The 20,774-nt window shown below is 45.4% G+C and overlaps 2 protein-coding genes across 5 annotated transcripts in view; both read left to right on the top strand.

Annotated features, from left to right (window-relative positions):
- Positions 1-20,774, top strand: part of HIPK3 (homeodomain interacting protein kinase 3) — a 503,936-nt gene that overhangs the window by 131,486 nt on the left and 351,676 nt on the right. The window lies entirely within an intron of this gene.
- Positions 1,011-8,808, top strand: LOC146857659 (uncharacterized). The gene is made up of 2 exons (XM_085646840.1): positions 1,011-3,198; positions 8,660-8,808. The coding sequence occupies exon 1, from the start codon at positions 1,393-1,395 to the stop codon at positions 2,338-2,340; it is 948 nt and encodes a 315-aa protein (XP_085502966.1). The 5' UTR covers positions 1,011-1,392; the 3' UTR covers positions 2,341-3,198; positions 8,660-8,808.

Raw genomic sequence — 20,774 nt, 5'->3', positions numbered from 1 at the left:
GCCCCCAGTGACAGTAGATAGCATGCGTCCTCCAAAAACGGACTCAGCACATGGATAGCATCAACGTTTTGACCCCCCACCAATCTGGTTTCAAAAAAAGGCTATAGCACCGAGTCCGCGATCCTTAACATCACAGACGACATCCACAAATCCCTTGATACCGACCAATGTTGCCTCCTCATCCTCCTAGACCTATCGGCAGCCTTTGACACATTTGATCATCAACTTCTCATCAAGGCTTTACCAGAAAGGGTAGGTGCTGATGAGGTGGTCCTACGCTGGTTCTCCTCCTTCTTACTCAGCCGCTCACAAAGGATAAAAATATAAAACTTTACTTCCGACCTACACCCTGTCAACAGGGGCATCCTCCAAGGTTCAGTGCTCTCACCTCAACTGTTCAGCATATACATGGAACCCCTCACCATCCTACTGAAAAATGCTAAAATCCCTTTACACCTCTATGCAGATGACACCCAGATCTATCTAGAAACCTCCTCCATAGATGAGATTCACTGACTAAATGTCACTCTAAAAGAAATCCAACATTGGCTGTCGCTTAACCACTTAAAACTCAACCAAGATAAAACCGAAATCCTCCTCATCTCCAACAAAGAAGAGAACCTTCGTATTTCAGAATGGCTAAAAGCTTTGGATGCTCTTAACGGCAATCACACTCTGACCCACTCCGTTAAATCATTAGGAATCACCCTAGACTCAAAACTCGACATGGCCAAACGCATCAAGAACTCCCCTAAGAGTACCTCCGTCAACCTGAAGCTACTTGAGAAAATAAAAGCATTCATCCCAACCAACGACCTCAAACAAGCCACCCAATCACTGGTGCTATCCAGACTCTACTATGGAAATGCCACCCTCACTGGTACAACAATCTCACCTAGCTCTCCTCAAAACTACTCCCAAAGCAGCAGCTAGAATGGTCACTGGAATCGGGAAATACGACCACATTTCACCAGCACTCAGAGAACTAAAATGGCTCCCAGTTGAATTGCGTGCCAGTTTTAGAACTGCCTGCCAAAGCCCCGCACACAGGAAAGCCTGAGTATTTGGCTGCTAAACTCAAGAGGGCTGGTCAGACAAGGAACATCAGGAGCTCCAGCACCCTACTATTCATCCCTATTAAAACACGCAAACAAAAAACTGCTGCACGGTCCTTTGCCGAAACGCGCCCAAAATCTGGAACGCCATCCCAGTCAGTATCGGGACTATCTCGTACTTCGCAAAATTCAAAAAACACCTACAAGTCCTTTTACTCAACCGCTTATTGTATTAATCTTGCTCAAAAACTGTTGTGAAGCTCTCCAATACCCTAGTCAGGCTAGCGCGACATAAAAGTCCTAAATAAGTAAACTCCACATCAACTGTCTGGAACTGATGGTGGGGTCCTTCGCAATCCAGTGTTGGACGAAAGACAAAGCGTCCTGCAGCGTGCTTCTGAAGGTGGACAACATATCAGCGGTCCAGTACATCCACCATCTTGGGGGGACAAAGTCCAAGGCCTTGGCGGATCTGGCCAAAGATTTTTGGACTTTTTGCCTTTCCCACAATGTCTCAGTGACGGCAGAGTATCTGTCAGGGGCTTCCAATGTCATAGCGTATTTGTGCTCCAGGAGTTGGTCAGACATGAGTCTCTGGCAGCTCCATCCTCTGACCTTTCAACGTCTCCATGACATGTGGGGTCCTTTCTCAGTGGATCTCTTCGCGTCACGTTTGGACCACCAGCTCCCGCGGTTCTTCAGTTGGAAATCGGATCCCCTAGCATCAGCAACGGGCGCTTTCTTCCAGGATTGGTCAAAGGAGATGGGCTATGCCTTTCCCCCATTCGCCATGATAATGAGGCTCACAACGCAAATCCAGAGGCAACAGGCGAAGGTGGTTATGGTCACCCAGTACTGGAGGTCTCAAGTGTGGTTTCCAGTTCTTCTGGAACTTTCCTGGGATTCTCCAACCCTTCTACCCCAAGATCTTTCTTCTGAGGGATCCCGAGGGCGCTCCACACCCTCTAATCCAGCAAGGGCGAATGCCCTTGGTAGGATGGCGGATTTCGGGCATCGTTGGAGAATCTCTGGCCTATCGGCTGAAGCTCGAACATTACTGGGATCGTCGTGGGCCGACAGCACCAACAAGCGATATAAGTCAGCATGGTCCAGATGGGTCCGTTGGTGTGTTCGGAATGACCAAGATCCCATGAGGTGCCAAGTTGTAGCCATTATGAATTTCTTGGCCTCGCTGGCGGCCCAGGGCCTGGCATATCGCACTGTCAATTCTTATAGATCGGCGATTTCTGCTGGAAATCTCCCGGTGGCAGGAGCCCTGGTGTGAGAACATCAATTGATCTGCAAGTTGATGTGAGGGATCCGTCTTTCTCTCCCTCTGGAACCCAGATATACCTCGCTATGGGATGATAATAGGGTGTTACACCTGTTCCAGTCTTGGCAAGCTAATAAATATCTTTCCCGCAATGAGCTCTCTGCCAAATTGGCTATGCTCTTGTGTTTGGTGTCTTGCCGGCGGGTGTCTGATGTTCGAGCTCTAGACATTTCTGGACGGGTTTTTACCCCAGAAGGGGTTTCTGTTCATATACTGCGTAGAACCAAGTCCGATTCTCGACTAGTGTCCTACCCAGCTTTTGATAACTCCCCAAAGCTGTGCGTCGTCAGAGGTCTCAAAGCGTATGAGAGCATGACGGAAGAGACAAGCCCACCGGGCGAACTCCAACTACTGATTTCCTTAAGGAAGCCCTTCAAAGCGGTGTCGCCACCAACAATAGCTTGTTGGATCAGATGGGTGATGCAGGAAGCGGGCATAAATGTCTCGCAGTTTGGAGCACACTCTGCGAGAGGAGCTATGGCCTCTAAGGCTTTTTCTCTGGTCGCCAGATTGGAGGATATTATAAATGTTGCAGACTGGTCTTCAGACTCAATGTTTAAAAGGATCTACTTTAAACTAGTCATGAACATGGCGTCGTTGGTGGTGGATAAGCTTTGAACGCGTATAATCCTCGCTTCTGGTCCTGACATAGAATGAAACATTTCCTAGTAATCATGACGGAAAGTTTAAATTTTATTAAGGATGCGGAGGCCAGGATTATTCCCGCCCACGGCTCAAGGAGACCTGTTCCCACCCACACACTAGGAGTTATAGAGACTCACCTGAACATTGTTACGGTTGTTTTGCAGCGTGAATCTGTCTGGATTCACTATGCTGTGCATTATTCCGCGATCTTGTGGTTGGGTCCAGATTCGTAGTCTTTTCTTTGTTTTTTTTTTTGTAGCCCAGTTGGGCGGCGACGACCCACCATTTGGTGCACCTCCCGTGACGTCGTCTTGCTTCCTGCGGAAGTCCCACCTTTGGGGCGCCATCTTCAGATTCTTTTTTCCGCCGTTGGGTCTGGATCGTCATCGGGAAGCTCCAGAATTACAATCGAAGGAAGAAGAAAGAAAAGCGAGTTTCGTCGATAAATACTAAGAAGCTATCACAGGAAAGGAAGAGATTTCATCAGGAGCGCGAAGAAAGGAGGTTCCTCGCCTTTTTCTTCGACCTTGGAGAATGCGCACTCAGAGGCGCTGAGCGCAATGGACAAAACGCCATTCAAGTTCTGCCCAAACTGCCACCACAAGTTCGCGCAGAAGGACCAGCATCCGGTCTGCAACCTCTGCCTACCGGTCGAACACCAGAGTAAGGACTGCAACGCCTGCTCAGCCTTCGTGCCGAAGACGCTCCGGGTGAGAGATCGGCAGAGAAGAGCCAACGCCAGCATGGATGGCAAGGGTAAGGCCCCGTCGCTCTACGATCTGGGCCTCTCCACGGACGATGAGGACAACGTCGCCGAGGCAGCCGAAAACTTCACGGTCGTAGAGACCGACAAGAAAAAAGAAGACTAGGTAAGAGAATCGTCGAGCGCAAAACAGAAAATACCTCAAACACGAGGGTGACTCGAGAAAATCAGAGTCAAAGTCCACGAAGGCAACCCCGGCGCCGAAAACTTCGATGACCAAAGGGGGAAGCATGGACAAGAGGCCGAGCGGATCCTTCGAATAGGACTCCCTGGTGCCGAAAGACGCCGAAAAGCAAGGGTCGTCGAAGACAACCCAGGAAACAGGACGATCGACGCAGAAAGAACTGTCGACGTCGACGCAAGCTTCGACGAAAAGACCCGCGGTCGACGCCGAAAGCATCTCCGAGATGGAGAAAAAGAAGAGGCGGCTCGAGGCCGAAATGGAGAACATCCTTCAGAGGAAGAAGGAGTTCGACGCCAAGATAAAGGAGTTCAAGATTCCAACGGTTCCACCGACGGAAGTCGTCTAGGTCGAGGACGAATTCGACACCGAGGGGCTGACGAGGGATCTCGAAGAGGAAGACGAGACCCATTATGACGGCGAAGCCGAGGAAGAAGACCAGCAGTCGTTCTACGGCTCGGCGCCATCTACCAGCCACGACATCGAATGGCAGGATCTCGACACCGAAAACCCGGAGGAGCCCGTGGACACGTACCCTTCGAGGCCTTCGCAGCCCGACGACATCGGGGTGTACAATATGGTGGTCAGGAGCGCAGCGACAGCCTTCGGCGTCAAACTCGACGAAGAGAAGCCGAAAGCCGATTTTCTCCTCGAGACCCTGCTCCCCATCCAGACGAGGAGCCAATTCCTCCCCATGCTACAAAGTGTGATGAATCAGGGGAGAGAAGCCTTCAAGGAACCAGCGACCTGCCGTTCGATCACGCCCAGGACGGAGAAGAAGTACAAGCACTCTTCCCTGGACCCCCCTTACATCAAAGGTAGCGTTACCGCCGACTCCATCATAGCTTCCACGGCCAGGAGAAGGGCCAACGTACCAGCAACTTCGGGCCCACCACTTGATAAAGAGAGCAGGAGGATAGACCTCGCAGGAAGAAAGGTCGAGAGGAACGCCGCAATGCACTGGCGCATGATGAATTCCAATGCACTCCTCAATAGGCACCAGTACCAGCACTGGGACGAGATGGGGGAGATAGTAAAACACCTCCCCGAAGAATACCGCCAGAGAGCCTCGCACCTGGTAGACGAAGGCAAAAACATCGCCAACTCCTGTATAAAGACTGCGTTGGACGGGGCAGAGACTTCAGCAAGACTAATGGCCATAGGGGTCACCGAGAGAAGGCATGCATGGCTCAGAATCTCGGGATTCAAACCGGAGGTGCAGAACAACATCCTTAGCACCCCCTTCAACGGAGAGACACTGTTCGGAGCAACAGTAGACGAGAAACTCACCCAGCTGAAAAAAGAAAACGAAACGGCGAGGTCCATGGGGGCCCTACAGCTGAGGGGAATGAGGCGAGGCAATCCCTCTAAGACCCTACGGTAGGGGAGGATGCCAACAGGGGGCGTCGCACCAGACGTTCCAGCAGGGTCAGCAGGGTGAAAGTCACGGACAACAAGGTCAACAAAAGCAAAACTGGCAGTACCAACCTCGGGGCCAGTCCTTTCGGGGGAGAAAGGAGGAGAGGGGGTGACCAGCCCTCATCAAAGTGACTCAGCACGCAAGAGGACGCCTACCCTCGACATGCCCCCAAGGGTGAGGCGCAAAAAAGTAACAGGGGGGAGAGAAGATTCAAGGGCCTACGAGCATACAACACCAGTAGGCGGAAGACTGAGGTTCTACCTTCAGTATTGGCGGCGTATAACCACAGACAAGTGGATACTGAACATCATGCAGTACGGATACTGCGTAGATTTGGAGAAAAGACCTCCAAACAGTAAACCAAAGGGAAGACAGAGATCGGCTCAAGAACTGGCCCTACTCAGAGAAGAAACACGGAAACTTCTAGAAAAGAGAGCCATAGAGGCAGTGCCGTTCAGAGAACGCAACAAGGGGGGTCTACTCAAACTACTTCGTGGTCCCGAAAGTAGACGGAAACCTCAGACCCATCCTGGACCTGCGTTTCCTAAACAAGTTCATCAAAACGCAGAAGTTCAAAATGACTTCGCTGCAGGAGGTGCTGCCCCAAATAAGAGACGGGGACTTCATGGTCACCCTGGACCTCAGGGATGCCTACCTGCACATCCCAATAAACAGAAGACACAAGGGCCTTCTAAGGTTCAACATCGACCAGGAACACTACCAGTTCACAACCCTGGCTTTCGGATTAAAATCGGCGCCAAGGGTCTTTACAAAATGCCTGTCGGCGGTCGCGGCCCACCTACGAAGGCAGGGAATCCATGTCTACCCCTACTTAGACGACTGGCTGGTCAAGGCAAACTCACGCGAGAAGTGCGAGAGGCACGCAAAACGCGTAACGGACACTCTCACGAATCTGGGGTTCTCGATTCACTGGGGGAAGTCATCGCTGGAACCGGAGCAGGTGAAGATTTTCCTGGGGGCAAAAATCAACTCCCTGAACAGTACTGTAGTGCCCAGCGACAGGAGGACAGATGCCCTACTGAAGGAGACACGGCTCTACCAGAAGGGGCAAGCTCTGACAGTGAGGTCAGTGAGCAAGATGATGGGGATGATGGCGTCGTGTATCCAGCTGGTGCCGAATGTACGCCTGCACATGAGACCATTCCAGGAATGGCTACAACAGCAATGGTCACAAGCAAACGGAAGTTGGGAGGATCTAGTGGTTGTTACGCACGCAGTGCAGGAGGAGATAACTTGGTGGAACAGAGACAACATGACAGCAGGGAGAAGCCTGACACCACCAATCCCAACAATGACCATTACCACGGACGCATCGCAAAAGGGATGGGGAGCGCACATGGACAACCTCAGAGTGAGGGGTCTGTGGGCTCCAGCAGATGCGGTTCGCCATATCAATTACCTCGAGTTGAAAACCATCCTGCTAGCCCGGAAGGCATTCCAGAGGCACCTGTACAACCAGAGGGTGTTGGTTCAAACAGACAACACCACGGCAATGTTCTACATCAACAAACAAGGGGGGACAGTCGTTCCCTCTCTCCTCCCTGGCACAGGAGATTTGGAGATGGGCCATACCTCTCAGGATAGATCTACTGGCAATTCACCTACCAGGGAAGGACAATGTGGAGGCAGACTGGCTAAGCAGGCAGACCTCGGCATCGCACGAGTGGGAGCTCAATGGCCAGGAAACGGAGAAGCTTTTCCGGAGATGGGGAACTCCCACAATAGACCTATTTGCAACACGCCAAAATGCAAAATGCCAAAGCTTCGCGTCCAGACAACCAGATCAGCAATCCCAGGGAAATGCCCTATGGATAAGCTGGTCGAGGACATTTGCCTACGCCTTTCCACCGATACCCCTGTTGCACAGAGTGCTCGACAAGTGCAGAACCAGCAACATGACTCTGATCCTAGTGGCTCCACAGTGGGCAAGGCAGACATGGTTCTCACAAATTCAAGAAATGGCACAAGGCAATCCATACAGGTTCGAGAGGAGGAAGGACCTGCTCTCAATGCAAAGCGGAGAGGTCCTGCACCCAGAGCCAGAGACCCTCAACCTGGCGGCATGGCTCCTGAAGACCTAGAGTTCGCACACCTAAGATTGCCTCCGAGCACTATGCGAGTGCTACGGGAGGCAAGGAAACCAACTACACGTAAATGCTACAGCGCAAAATGGAAGAGATTCACTGTGTGGTGCAGGAGAAAGGGCCTGCAAAACAGAATGATAAGAGACTCAACAGTACTGAGGTACCTCACACCTTCTGAAGAGTAACCTCTGCTCGAGCTCCCTAAGGGTACACCTAGCGGCGATCGTTGCCTACACCAGAGGTGAAAAGGGTGTAAGTTTCTTCACCTTGCAGGTGGTGAGGAGATTCATGGAAGGAGCCAAAAGAATGGCCCCCCCGAAAAGGTTGCCGCCGCCGGCATGGAATCTAAACGTGGTTCTGACGGAGCTCATGAAGGCACCGTTTGAACCCATTCACAAAGCCACACTGCAAATGTTGACGATGAAAACGGCCTTTCTAGTGGCCATAACCTCACTACGCAGGGTGAGCGAGCTTCAAGCACTAACGCTACAGGAACCCTACATTCAGATTCACAAGGACAGAGTAGTCCTGAGGACGGAGCCACACTTCATGCCCAAGGTGGTGTCGGCGTTCCACATGAATCAGAGTATTCAGATACCAAGTTTCTTCCATAACCCGACTTCAAACGCAGAAAAGGCCCTGCACACCCTCGACGCAAGAAGAGCGGTGATGCACTACATGGAGAGAAGCAAGGAACTCAGGTAGTCGAAGGAGCCGTTTGTGTCCTTTGCTACTAGCTTCATGGGTAGGCCAGTGACTAAGGGCACCATCGCTAGGTGGATTGCCCTCACTATTCAATTCTGCCACAAACAGGCTGGACAGGAGCTAGCGGAGGGGCCTCAGGCTCACTCCACAAGGAAGAAGGGGGCCACCGTTGCCTTCCTGGCGAACACGCCCATCCAGGACATATGTCTCGCGGCAACTTGGGCATCTGTGCACACGTTCACGAAACACTACTGCGTGGACATTCAGATGAACAAGGAAGCACAGGTTGGACAGAAGGTGCTTCAACACATTTTTAACGACCAACGCTCATCTACCACCCAGCCGCCACAAAATTAGGAAAACCGCTACAAAGTCTATGCACAGCATAGTGAATCCAGAAAGATTCACGCTGCAAAACGAATAGTTTCTTACCTGTCGGTGTAGTTTTGCAGCTTGAAGATCTTTCTGGATTCACTAGCGAACCCACCCACCTCCGCCAGGAAGATGAGGCTGGAGGAAGAGGGGGTAAAGTGGAAAAGGTCAAAAGAAATGAAAACGTACAGAAAAATGGACAAGAAGGATTAATCAATCGCCTAGGGTTAAAAAACAAAAAAAAAAGGAAAAAAGAACCCGAAGATGGTGCCCCAAAGGTGGGACTTCCGCAGGAAGCACGACGACGTCACGGGAGGTGCACCAAATGGTGGGTCGTCGCCGCCCACCTGGGCTACAAAAAAAAAAAAACAAAAAGACTACGAATCCGGACCCAACCACAAGATCGCGGAATAATGCTCAGCATAGTGAATCCAGAAAGATCTTCAAGCTGCAAAACTACACCGACAGGTAAGAAACTATTCGTTTTCTCCTCGACGTATGTGATAAGTATTTGCATTTTTCCCCGGCTGTTTGAGGCTGTCTTGCTGTTTAATGTTTACCGGCGCATTTAGTACATTGTTCTACTGCGTTCAAGCAGTTTGGAGAATGGTTTCATTGGTTTCTCCTAGGGTCTGAAGGTTCCAAAAGAGACTGACTAGCTTCAGTGTCATGATGGTTGCAGTCAAGAAAGAGGAAGGGTATTCGCAACAGCACGCCCTCGAGGACCATAAAGACTACTGATTGGTGGACTAGGAATGGCGTATGAACTACACGAAAAATGGGACTTGTAGTTTTTTTGTTGTTGAATTTGCTGAGCATTGAAATAAAAGAAAGATGAGCATAATCCTCGCCTCTGCGTCCTTAATAGAATTGAAACTTTCAGTCATGATAACTATGAAGTTTTTCATTACATTGCATTGCAATAATCAACTTTTGCCAAAATAATGCCGTTAACAGAGCTATACCTAAGCAGCCATCCTTTGGTTTCCTCTGCCATTGTTTGATGTATTTGACCATTTTTAGTTATTTCCTGCCAAGCGATCTTATTGCTTAAGACTCATTGGGATCTTACAAAAAAAACGTAGTAACTTCAATTGCTAACCATTGTTTGACTTCATTGACACTCTTATTTTCTTGATAGTTATTCAATGCCTTGCGTTCGCCTTCTTTTTGTTCTGATTGTCCCTTCACTGGAGCATAATCTTTTCCCCACCGTTTTGATTGGATAGCAGGTATCCTTCCACATCTCACATTTAAGGAACTATTTCCCTTTTCCTTATAACACTTAATGAGTGCATACATATTTGTAGCTCTCCCTTGTGTACTGCCCCCCCCTAAAAAAAAACAAAAAAACTAGCCGTGCCTGCCCATAACCCTGTATCTTCATTATGCAGTCTTCAAATGTCTCATATGTCATGGTAGTCACTAATCAAGAAAGTCACTGTCATTTTAGTTTCATTCTTTATTTTGCAAAATCCCAATAGTATCAAAATTAAACAATTTGCCATAGTTGAAAAATGCATAGTTTTTAATGCCTTTTCACATACCTTCCCTTCTCATTCATAAAATATCATGCGTATTACAAATAAATGTTTCCTCAGTGTGATCCATATAAATTAACACACTTTTTTGCTAACAAACCTTTTTTTACTGTAGATTTTTTGTTAAACAAATTATTTCCACACAGTTGGAATTTTATGAATCTCTCAACCAAAACTGACATTTGCATATTTGTCGGAAACTTTGTTTCGGCCGTTAGAGCACAGCTGCGGTGAGCTCTTCACCAGCACACCGAAAATGATATAGGTAACAAAATGTTGGTGACTGGTTCTTACAGTTTAGTAGTACAGTCTGGAAAGTTTAGCTGAGAGAGACCGATAAGTACATCATCGCAATTACTTTGTGAAATCCCTTCTATGTCTTATGAAATATAACCTGTCATTTCCAAGATCATGAGGAAATTCACGTTTTTGCTTGAGAAATACTTTGAATCCTCTTCCTCAATTGTTCAGGTCTGTTTGATAGTTGAGAGGCCTACTCTTCCATTCATCTCCCAGTAGATATTGCATCATCCTTTTAGCATGTTTAAGTTCGATCTTGAGATGTAATTTGTTGGCCGTCTGTTAGATAGGCTTCTGTACCTTTTCAAACAGTGGTGTGAATTTGTATTTCTGAGTTGTTAGAGGTAGTCGTGGTTTTGTGTGCAATTAAATAGGATTAACTTTATTCTCCATGATTAGGTTTACAAAACAAACATTTCTTACAGTTCACCTTTTTCACTTTAGTCACAAACTCTTTATTAATACCAGTCGTGTTGGGTATGTGGATATGTAAAATAGTGGAAAGCAATTGCATCACTCAGTTAATTTGTTTAGGTACATTGTTTGTATTTAATTTGTTCATGCTATTTTGTAGAGGTTGTAGAGGTTCACAGAACATTTATACCACCTTCTGAATTGGCTCAGTCCTTTCTTGAGCAAGCATTGGCAAAGCCAATATGGCTTACTTTTATCATGTGATTTTCAACTTTATGGCTCTGCTAATGCTAGTTTGTAAAGAATTGTTAAAAAAAAAAATCAAAATAGATGGAGGAACAGTAAACACATATCAGAGTATTTGAAGCAATACATTGAATTCGATATTTACCTTTATAAACTGCATTGGTATTCATTCCCAAAATACTTTTCACTTGGGAAACACGCAAAACAGCTTAACGAAGTGTCATAATTAAAATTAGGGGGCTTGCCAAGACTTAATTTACTTTCCACAAGACCCGGAACTGAATCAAATGCTACAGCCATTTGATCGTCTCTAGCAGCCCAGAGATTAGATTAATGGACCTCACGGAGAACAGACATTTCCTTTTCAGTCATGCCAAGTACACCTGCTTTAAATGCCAGCTGAGGGCAGCAACCCGTCTTTGTCCCAGTGCCAGAAATGTTGCCTTTGTGTGCCAAGCCATCGTGCAATAGGTGGAATGTAAGAATCCAACTCTTGAAGTCTGCTCTTTAGTCAAACACCTGTAGAAATATACCTGTTGCTGTGGTTTGTATATAAGCTGGGCGGGTAAGGGAGCAGCACAGCATGGGAATTGTTCGATGAGGGCGGAAGTGGCACCGAAGGCAATGGCAAGAAAACCTTTATAAAAAAACAAATAAAAAGAAAAGCATTTTCCTGATGTGATCTGTGGAGGCATAGAAGTCATTTAATTAAATGGATGTTAAAGAAGCTGTGCGCCAGGGGGAGGGACAAACAGTTGAAGCAATGGGAGGACGTAAGCTCTTGAAGTTTGGGTAATTTTACACAGTAGGTCCTCCACAGCAAACTGCTAAAATGTGGTCTACAAGACTTGAAAATGTGGCTGATCTGACTAATCTTGAAACGTTTTAAGTTGAGCTTTGGTCTTCCTTTTTCCCTTTATTCAAGCAAGACTGGCTGAAGACGGCTGAAATGCCAGAAACCGGTCCTAGGAAGCTTGTTTCCGGTCCAGGGAAGACATAGCTTGGCAGTTCGGGCTGGACTGTTGCCATGAGGCACAGGGTCAGACTGATTTGCATATGGCCATGTCAGAACTGGGGTGGCAGAGTGGGCTAAAGAACGGTGATGAATTAAAGCCAGATCAGTTGACTGGGGGTGATTGCTTGCAATGTTCAACACTCCGTCCATCATTTCCTTTGGTTTTTGCTTCCTTTTTCCCTGCCTCGTGTATTGAAATCACTATTTTTTTTTTAAACCACTTTCATTGAGTCTGGTGGGGAGATGGCAGTCAAAATGATTAATCAAAAAAAACAATTTTCTTCACCCCAGAGCTTAACGCTAATTGATACCCTCCCCCCATCGGTCCCTCCTAGGAACCTGAGTCCTTGGGGTGTCTATTTTGTGGTGTGCGGAATACGTCTCGGAGAGTGTTAATTGTACAGAAATATTGGCCGGGTCGCTGCAGAGGTAACTTCGTTATTTGCGACATGATCGATGCTGTTTGGAGCTGGCTGGCAAACTTAGGGGGTCTACGGTGTCATGGAGTTCATTCATTGGTGGGAGTGTGTAAGATGTCGCTCCAACTAATGAACACAAGGGCTCTTTTTAGAGCCACCCTATAACTTAAGCCCCCTATTTTATGGCCCTGTAACACCAACTCCCGCACCCTCGCCAAAATGTATTCTCCACACAGCTGTGGCGAAGCGGCCAGACCATCTCACTTTGCAGCACAGACCTCACGCTTTGATCCCCAGCTCTACTCACCCATAGGGGTGAGTAGTTTGTGCTCTACAAATACCATATTGATTTACCTTCATACTCCCTATACAACACCACCTAAGCACCATACACAAGCTCCAATGTTCTAAACAAAATTTCATCCAAGTACCTATAACTACGTGCTGACACTACTTGCACAGATGTGGCACAGCGGCCAGAGCACATGACTTCACAGCATATGACACACAGTTTGGGCTCACGCTTTAATCCCAGACTCCGGTAGTAGCTCAACTTAGCAACATGAGACTCTAGACAATACCTCACATATTTTCCTTACCCCAGGACTTTCATACCAGTACGGGTCAGTAGTTCGTCCTTGTAGTTATAAACACATCCGGACACTACTTCCACAACTGTAGTGCAGCGGCCACGGCACATGATTTCACAGCATAAGACACACAATTTGGGCTGACGCTTTAATCCCCGAGTCCCGCACCAGCTCACCTTACCCGCCTCAGACTCTAACCAATACCTCACTTAATTTCCGTAGCCCACCACTTACACACCGGTAGGGGTAAATACTTCGGTTCGCACCCCCTCTATAGCACACCCCACAGAAGTTACAGTGCCCCTTTTCCCCCCCCTTTTTCCCCCCCTTCCCCCCCTCCCCCCTATCCCCCCTTCCCCCCCCTTTTCCCCCCCACTTTTTTCACCTTACTCGCTTCAATGGAATCGCAAAATGGCGGCCAACACTTCCTAGTTGCAACTGCTCGCAGCCAATCGGCAACAAGCTTGTGCTCGTAACGCCTCAGCCAATCAGATGGCAGAATTCCCAAATATCGATATCTGTAAATTTTGATATTTCTCAAAAACCACTGAACGAATTTACACCAAATAAACAAAAGCGTGCTTTCTAGTCCAAGACCCTTCTCCCTGCCAAATTTGGGGTAATTCCGTTCACCTATTCGACCTGTAGCCTTGTCTAAAGTTTCCTATGGAAATTAAAATGGAGAGAACACGTTTTGGGCCCCCCCCACCCCCTTGATGAATCGCCCCCAAACTTTCAACATAGGAGCTCATCTCAACAAAGTATTTAGTTTTGAAAATTTCACGAAGATTCATCAATCGGCGCCAAAGTTATTACGAATAGAATGTTGCCATTTATATATATATATATATACACACACACCCTCTCTCAAGTCGGGCTGTTTTAGGTGCTGTATCTAGACGGTTTGGGGCTTAGTAGTGTTCCACTTCATAATGCCGCTAGGAAATGTAAGACGGTCACATTCTGTGCTGCACAAAATGTTTGTTTTGTCTCTCAAACTAAATTCTGTACCAACTTGATTCAGTGGAGCATTAATACTTTGTGTTAGTGTAAATCTGCACTGTGATATAACAATTTTATTTCAAAGGCCAACAAGATGCAACCGTTAACGTGCTTGTGGATCCCGATCAACTGTTCCACTTATTGGTTTGTGATGAAACGAACCCGTTTGCACTCTGTCCCCTTTTCAGTACTTTTGTTAGTGTCTGTTTTCAGAATTTCGCGTCTAAGCGATCTCTCTCTTGCTAAATGGGTCATCTGTACCCGCCGTGGCTAGCGATTTACTAAAAATATTAACTGAGAGGAATTACGGAAATAACTGTTACGTTGTGCGCTTAGCCCGTTTCCCTGCGTACTCTGTGGCCTAGTAATTACACAGATTTTCAGCCAGAGATACATGTGCTAAAAAATGCATAAGATGACCTGTGCTCATGAAAAACAATTAGTTGATCGTAACAGCCATGCAACACAGAACTAACCAAGGAAAGAGTGCGTTTGGTTTTCATGTTTCCCTGTGTCGTTCTTGCTGTGTTGATTTTGCCCAGGATTTGAATCGGTAGAACTGAGTTCATTAACAGTGTTGTCCACTGCAGAGCCCTCACGATTCCAAACCCATACTTTGAAACTAGGCTAACTCGAGAGATGCCCCTGCAGAAAGTGCCTTTCGATTACCTGCTATATAGCTATACAGTTATGTTAATTGTGAGCAGTTTGAGCCTTCCAGAGGAGTGGCAGGAGGATGTGTTTTGGACTCTAAAGCTTCTGGTAACTCATTTTCAGTTGTAAATATTATTCGGAGTTTGCCATGGCGCTGGCTTTTTCTGTTCCATTTTCCCTTTAAGATTGTACATCTCAGTATGCTATTTAACCCGTCCCCAGTGACACGTCTTCAAAGATCAGATGTGCCCTTTTACCTTCAAGAAGTACATTAGTTGGACATAGCCGTCTTAAGTGACTAGATAACACTGTTGCTTTGCCCCTTTTTCTCTTGTTCCAAATTCCCTCCTTGCTTGCTTTCTTTTCTCATCTGTTAGTGGAACATAGGCATGGACCTCGCCCTACCCCAGGGGTATGGTAATGGTAATTTTGACCGCAGCCATCCGCCTTTGCAAGTTTGCACGTAGGTTTTTTGAGTAACTGCAGCGGTCGAAGTGGGGGGAAAAAAGTAGGGGAACTGTGGGCGGAGAATCAGAGGGCGGGAATAACCTGAGGATTGGATCAGGGGGCGGAGTTAGAGGTGTGGCCATGATGTGCAACACATCCCAATCTTTAGTATTTGTTTGGCAGTTCAATGACCAGTTACAGCTTATTATGTTATTTAATTCAACCAATGGATACACGTGATTATTTAACAATTAATGAGTTATTGACATTAAAATAAATTCACAAAGTGGGATATGTTTCTAAATACGGAATGTCCCAAATGTGCTTAAAAGTGGAAGCACAAGCCATTTGTTTCCGAGCCATGGAGTTTCTGTCGTCAGCAATATACACAGACAATCAATTTTACGTGTGTAAATCACTGTATAGGAAAAGTTACATAAGACCAAGGACTCCAAGGTGTAGGAGTCACATGACAACCATACTAGTAGACAGTATAGTTTAATAGTGATTGATCTGGAGAAATACCATAACTCTAGTTTATACCTTGCAGTTTGCATGCAGCTCTTAGATGAAAGTTAATAGCTCACTGTTCTTTGTTAGGATTTTAACTTATAAACTGCAAGTAACAAAAGCATCTCACTGACAAAAGCAGTAACCCATTGACCTATTTACATTATGTTCACTTTGTGATGGGCATGGTACATTTTTTTTGCAGCAGGAACATTAACCCTCTGCGCAATCTTTCCATGAGTCAAAACTTCCACTAGACAACTCCGATCTCGCTCTAGGAAGAAGTTTACTCACAGGAGTTATCATGACATTTTTATTGTTGTCGAAAATTGCTGGAGGCCAGGAAGGAAGCAGCAAGTGCATTTAAAACCATAATATACTTGCAAACATAATGGCCCCACCCGAAGTCAACGCCCAGTGCGATTGCACTGCCCTAGAACCGCCCTGCTCAAAGGTCCTGTGACGTCAGTGACAGTCACTGCTGCTTCCTAGGACTGTCCGCAAGACTGGAGGTGAGCTTCAGTATGGATTATGGTGGACAGGCCTTCAATGTTAACCCACACTTGCCACCACTAGGGTCAAGCTGCTGGTGCTAAGACACCTGGGCATCTAAAGTCTTGCGAGGCCTTCTATGGTCTAGCACAGGAATGTGCTCCCTCAGGAGAATGGTCTGGGGGACTGGTCATAAAGGCTGAACCTGGTTCCCCCAGTTCTAAATTCGGCAGCTCTGACCACAGTGCTACATCCGCTCCCCCGCTGAACACCATACTGCCCCACTGAGAGAAAATCACACTGCCTTCAACTACAATCCAATTTGACCTGCTCTAAACAACTGGATGCAACTCAATTCAAATTACGCACTAGGCAAGAGCAATATGCTGCCTAAAAGAACAAGCATTTACAATGCAATGGTCTCGGCATTGGTAAAGTTAGAGCTATTGGCATTGCTCATGACATTTTTTTTGTTTGATTTTGTTTTTAAAACATTTAAAGAAACGGCATTGTTATTTACAATGTCAATAGCTTAATCCCTCTCAAATGCGAGACCTATTGCATTTGCACCCACTCGCAGAGCCACCTACACACACACTGCGCACACACACTGATTAAGCTATTGACATTGTAAACAATGCCGTTTCTCTACATGTTTTAAAAACCTAAACAAAAATAATGTCATGAGCAATGCCAATAGCTCTAACTTTACCAATGCCGAGACCATTGCATTGTAAATGCTTGTTGCTTGCAGGAATCGGGAGGCGGGAGACTAGCCTTGAAATCGGTAGTCTCCTGCCTGAATCGGGAGGGTTGGCATGTATGATTAAAACTGCCATAATTGGCCTTTAGTTGTCCCCAAACTCCAAGGGGCCCGGAGACACTGTACTTTTTGCACCAATGATACTTAAAGGCTATCTCCTCTTTCCCGCTCCACATGCATTTCCGCTGTCAGCAAACAGATGTGGAAACAAGCATTTTGTTCACAGCCTCAGTGGGTCGTCAATGGTGATGTGATATGTCCTCAATTAGGTTACTCAGCATATATAGAAAATTAGGTCTGCTGCAATTCTGCTCACGATCCATAGATGCTGTTTTATGCAGTAATTGTACTGCAGTAACATTTTAAACCTACACATGTCCATTTAGTTGATCATGGATTTAGCGAAGCTGATTTCAACGGTGATGTAATATATAATGTAATTTCTCATATAATTTCGACTATAATCTGTTTATATAGAGAACGAAGGAGGCTGCAACTCCACCTAGTAGTAATATAGTATTATTTATATATATATATATATATATATATATATATTCATTGAAAAAACCATAGGTTTCACACATGTTATAGTTAGCTGGACATTTTACTCGTAAAAAACCAATGAAATTGCCCCGTTATAGTTAGTTCAGCTAACTATAACTCGCGCGCCCGCAATGCACTGCTGATGACGTCACATATTACATCACTCATGACATGGTCAGTGACATCACTCATGACATCACTGACATCTCAAATGACATCACTGATGACATCACTCATGACATCATCCAGTGAATGTGTGTTTTTCTGAAAATTAAATATGTTTTATATATCTATATCTCAAGGTCGATGGAAGAATAAATGGGTATATAAGTGTCTAAATGGATGATTTGTTTTTGAAAAATTGATTGTGTAACTGACTGATTAAGTGTATCTCTCACTTTGTGTATAAGTGGCTGCATGGGTTGGTGAGTAGCTTCATGGGTATCTATATAGGTAAATAGTTCTTTTTTTAAGTATCAGTCTGAGTGTCTGTATGGTTCGGTGGGGGGTATTACGTAGTGCATAGGTGCATGAATGAGTGACTCACTGTTTGTATGTGTTGAAGACAGCATGTGTGCAGGACTGTATGGGTGGATGAGTGTGTGTATGGGTGTGTTAGTGAGTGAATGACTGTCTCAATAGTGTCTTCAGGAGTAACTACATATGTTTTAAACTAGTATATGTGACTATTGGTGTATATATGAGTGTATGTGAGAGGGAGAGATTGAAAGAGTTCCTGTATGAATAAGTATGTGTTTCTATAAGTGATTGTTTAAAAGACTAAGTAGGTGTAAGTTTCCGTAGAAGTAAGTGTGGTGGTGTGTGTATAACTGTATATGCAGGTGAATGTATGTTTGATTCTTTATTAGCATGAGTGACTATGTGTGTGAGTACCTCTATGGATGAGTGGCATTATGTAACAGGATGTATAGGTGTATGAGTACATATGATGAGTGAGTACATGTATGAGTGACTGTATAGGACTGTTGGTGAATGAGTGGATGTGTATGTGGATCTTAGAATTACTGAAGAGGTTGTTGTAACTGGTATTGGTATGTCCATTGTTTTGAAAATTTTAGTCTATTTTTGAATGTGTGTATCAAAGCTTATATTAAGGTGAGAGGAGGTCTGCCACTCTATCACAACGATGATGTCATCAGTGATGTCATCAGTGATGTCATTTGAGATGTCATCAGTGATGTCATGAGTGATGTCACTGACCATGTCATGAGTGATGTAATATGTGACGTCATCAGCAGTGCATTGCGGGCGCGCGAGTTATAGTTAGCTGAACTAACTATAACGGGGCAATTTCATTGGTTTTTTACGAGTAAAATGTCCAGCTAACTATAACATGTGTGAAACCTATGGTTTTTTCAATGAATTTCTAAGGTTTTTTAAATGCTAATTCCTAACTATAACGTGTGTGAAACCCATGGTTTTTTCAGTGAATTTCTAAGGTTTTTTAAATGCTAATTCCTAACTATAACGTGTTTGAAACCCATGGTTTTTTCAGTGAATTTGCAAGGTTTTTTAAATGCTAATTTTTTTTTTATTCTTCAATTTTTTCTAACATATTTTTAATTTATTTTTCTTACCTTTTATAAAGACTATGCTTAAATTTTTAAAATTCTTTAATATGTTTTTTTAATATATTTTTTATAATAAACATGTAACCTTTATTTCCAGTTTTTTTTTTTTTTAATTTTTTTTAGTACGCGTACCGTAAGCTCACGGTAAGCGTACGGTTTACGCAACGTCCGTAATCTTTCTACGCTGCTTGCGTATAGTTACGCACTTCGCGTAGCAGCGCGTACTGCGCGTGGGACGCGTGCGCGCTTACGCCACGCGCACACGTTACGCGGAAGTGTCGGGGAGTGACTGTTATGCGCATGCGCGCAAGCGCGTGTCTTTTTTACGCGCATGCGCACTTTTGCCGTAAGCGTACCGTAAGCGTACCGTAAGCGTACGGTTGGTCATGTGATCATGAAACACAACTTTTGATTGGTTGAAACTACTTTCAGTTCTAGAACTCTCCTACACCACACCCATTCCCCTCATTTCTGCTTGTGATCCCTTAGGAGAAGGAGCTGGTTTGTCTTTGGGATACGATGGCAGAACAGCAGAGCCCTTCTGAGAGTGAGGCTAGCACCAGCAGCACTGTCTTGAGGCAGAGAGCGAGGAAACAAAAGCCTTCTTATGTTTGGGATTATTTTACTTTTCCTGAAGGCCAGCAAAAGGTGAATGCACCCTTAGTTACTTGCAGGCTGTGTCAGCGTGTACTTTCTAGAGGTAATCCTGACAGGAAGTATTCCTTTGGGAATCACACCATGAAGAGACACCTCCAGGATGTACACAGAAGGACACATGGTCATCTTTTTGGAGGTAACTCTTCAGAAAGACGAGCCAGTACATCCACAGCAGCTCAGCCTGGACCATCATCTGCAGGGCTGACTCCTTCTTCTGCAGGTCAGGTGAGCCCTTCATCTGTGGGGGGAGAATCTCCTTTTGCTGGCCCTCTGGAAATTAACCCTCGGTTTGCGAGGGTTGAAGTACGGTGCGCCCATTGTCATGATCTAATTACTTATAGGGAGACCAGTGTTTCCCTGGTGAACAGTAAAATAGATCAGCACACTTGTCGTACCGTCTAATATTCCCAATCTTTCTTTCCTCTGTCCCTGCATGAACACAACGGTTCTTTTAAGAGCCAACCTTATCTTTCATCTTTTTTTTACATATGTTTTTAAAAACTTTTTTTTATTTTTTTTTACCGTACGCGTACGGTGCGCGTACTTTTTTTTTTTTTTTTTTAAAAAAACACTAAAAATCATTTATGACATTACATTGACCTTGAGAGACTACAATTATTATTATTGACTTACCATACTCACTGAAAAAATCGCTCCCCCTTTCCATCTAATGCAACTGTGAAATCACCAGAGCAAGACGCAATAAATCTCTGCCTATAATTCCTCTCTGCACACAGTCATGTTTTCAAATTAGTCCCAAAACGAAATTTCTTTGCCAATTTGAAAGCACACTTACTGCTCTTTTTTTTTTTTCGGCGCAAGTGAAAATCACTTTTACAGACTGACACATTATGAAACCTTTTTTTTAAATTTATTTAAATGCACATGTCCAAACTGTTTTTTCAGACCACCACCATGTGTATTCTCGGTGACTGCCTACACTCCAGCAAGGGCAACCAGCCTTAGTGATGCTGAATGTATTTGCATTACAGACTGAAACCTGAAAACCC

The sequence above is a fragment of the Triturus cristatus genome, chromosome 3_2 (assembly GCF_964204655.1).
Source record: "Triturus cristatus chromosome 3_2, aTriCri1.1, whole genome shotgun sequence".
In the NCBI taxonomy this organism is placed as follows: Eukaryota; Metazoa; Chordata; class Amphibia; order Caudata; family Salamandridae; genus Triturus; species Triturus cristatus.
The sequence above is the reverse complement of the archived record's forward strand: the minus strand, read 5'-3'. Positions and strand labels throughout refer to the sequence as shown.

Coding starts and splice junctions, on each gene's coding strand:
- LOC146857659 (XM_085646840.1), top strand. CDS start 1,393: ATGGTGGGGTCCTTCGCAATCCAGTGTTGGACGAAAGACAAAGCGTCC.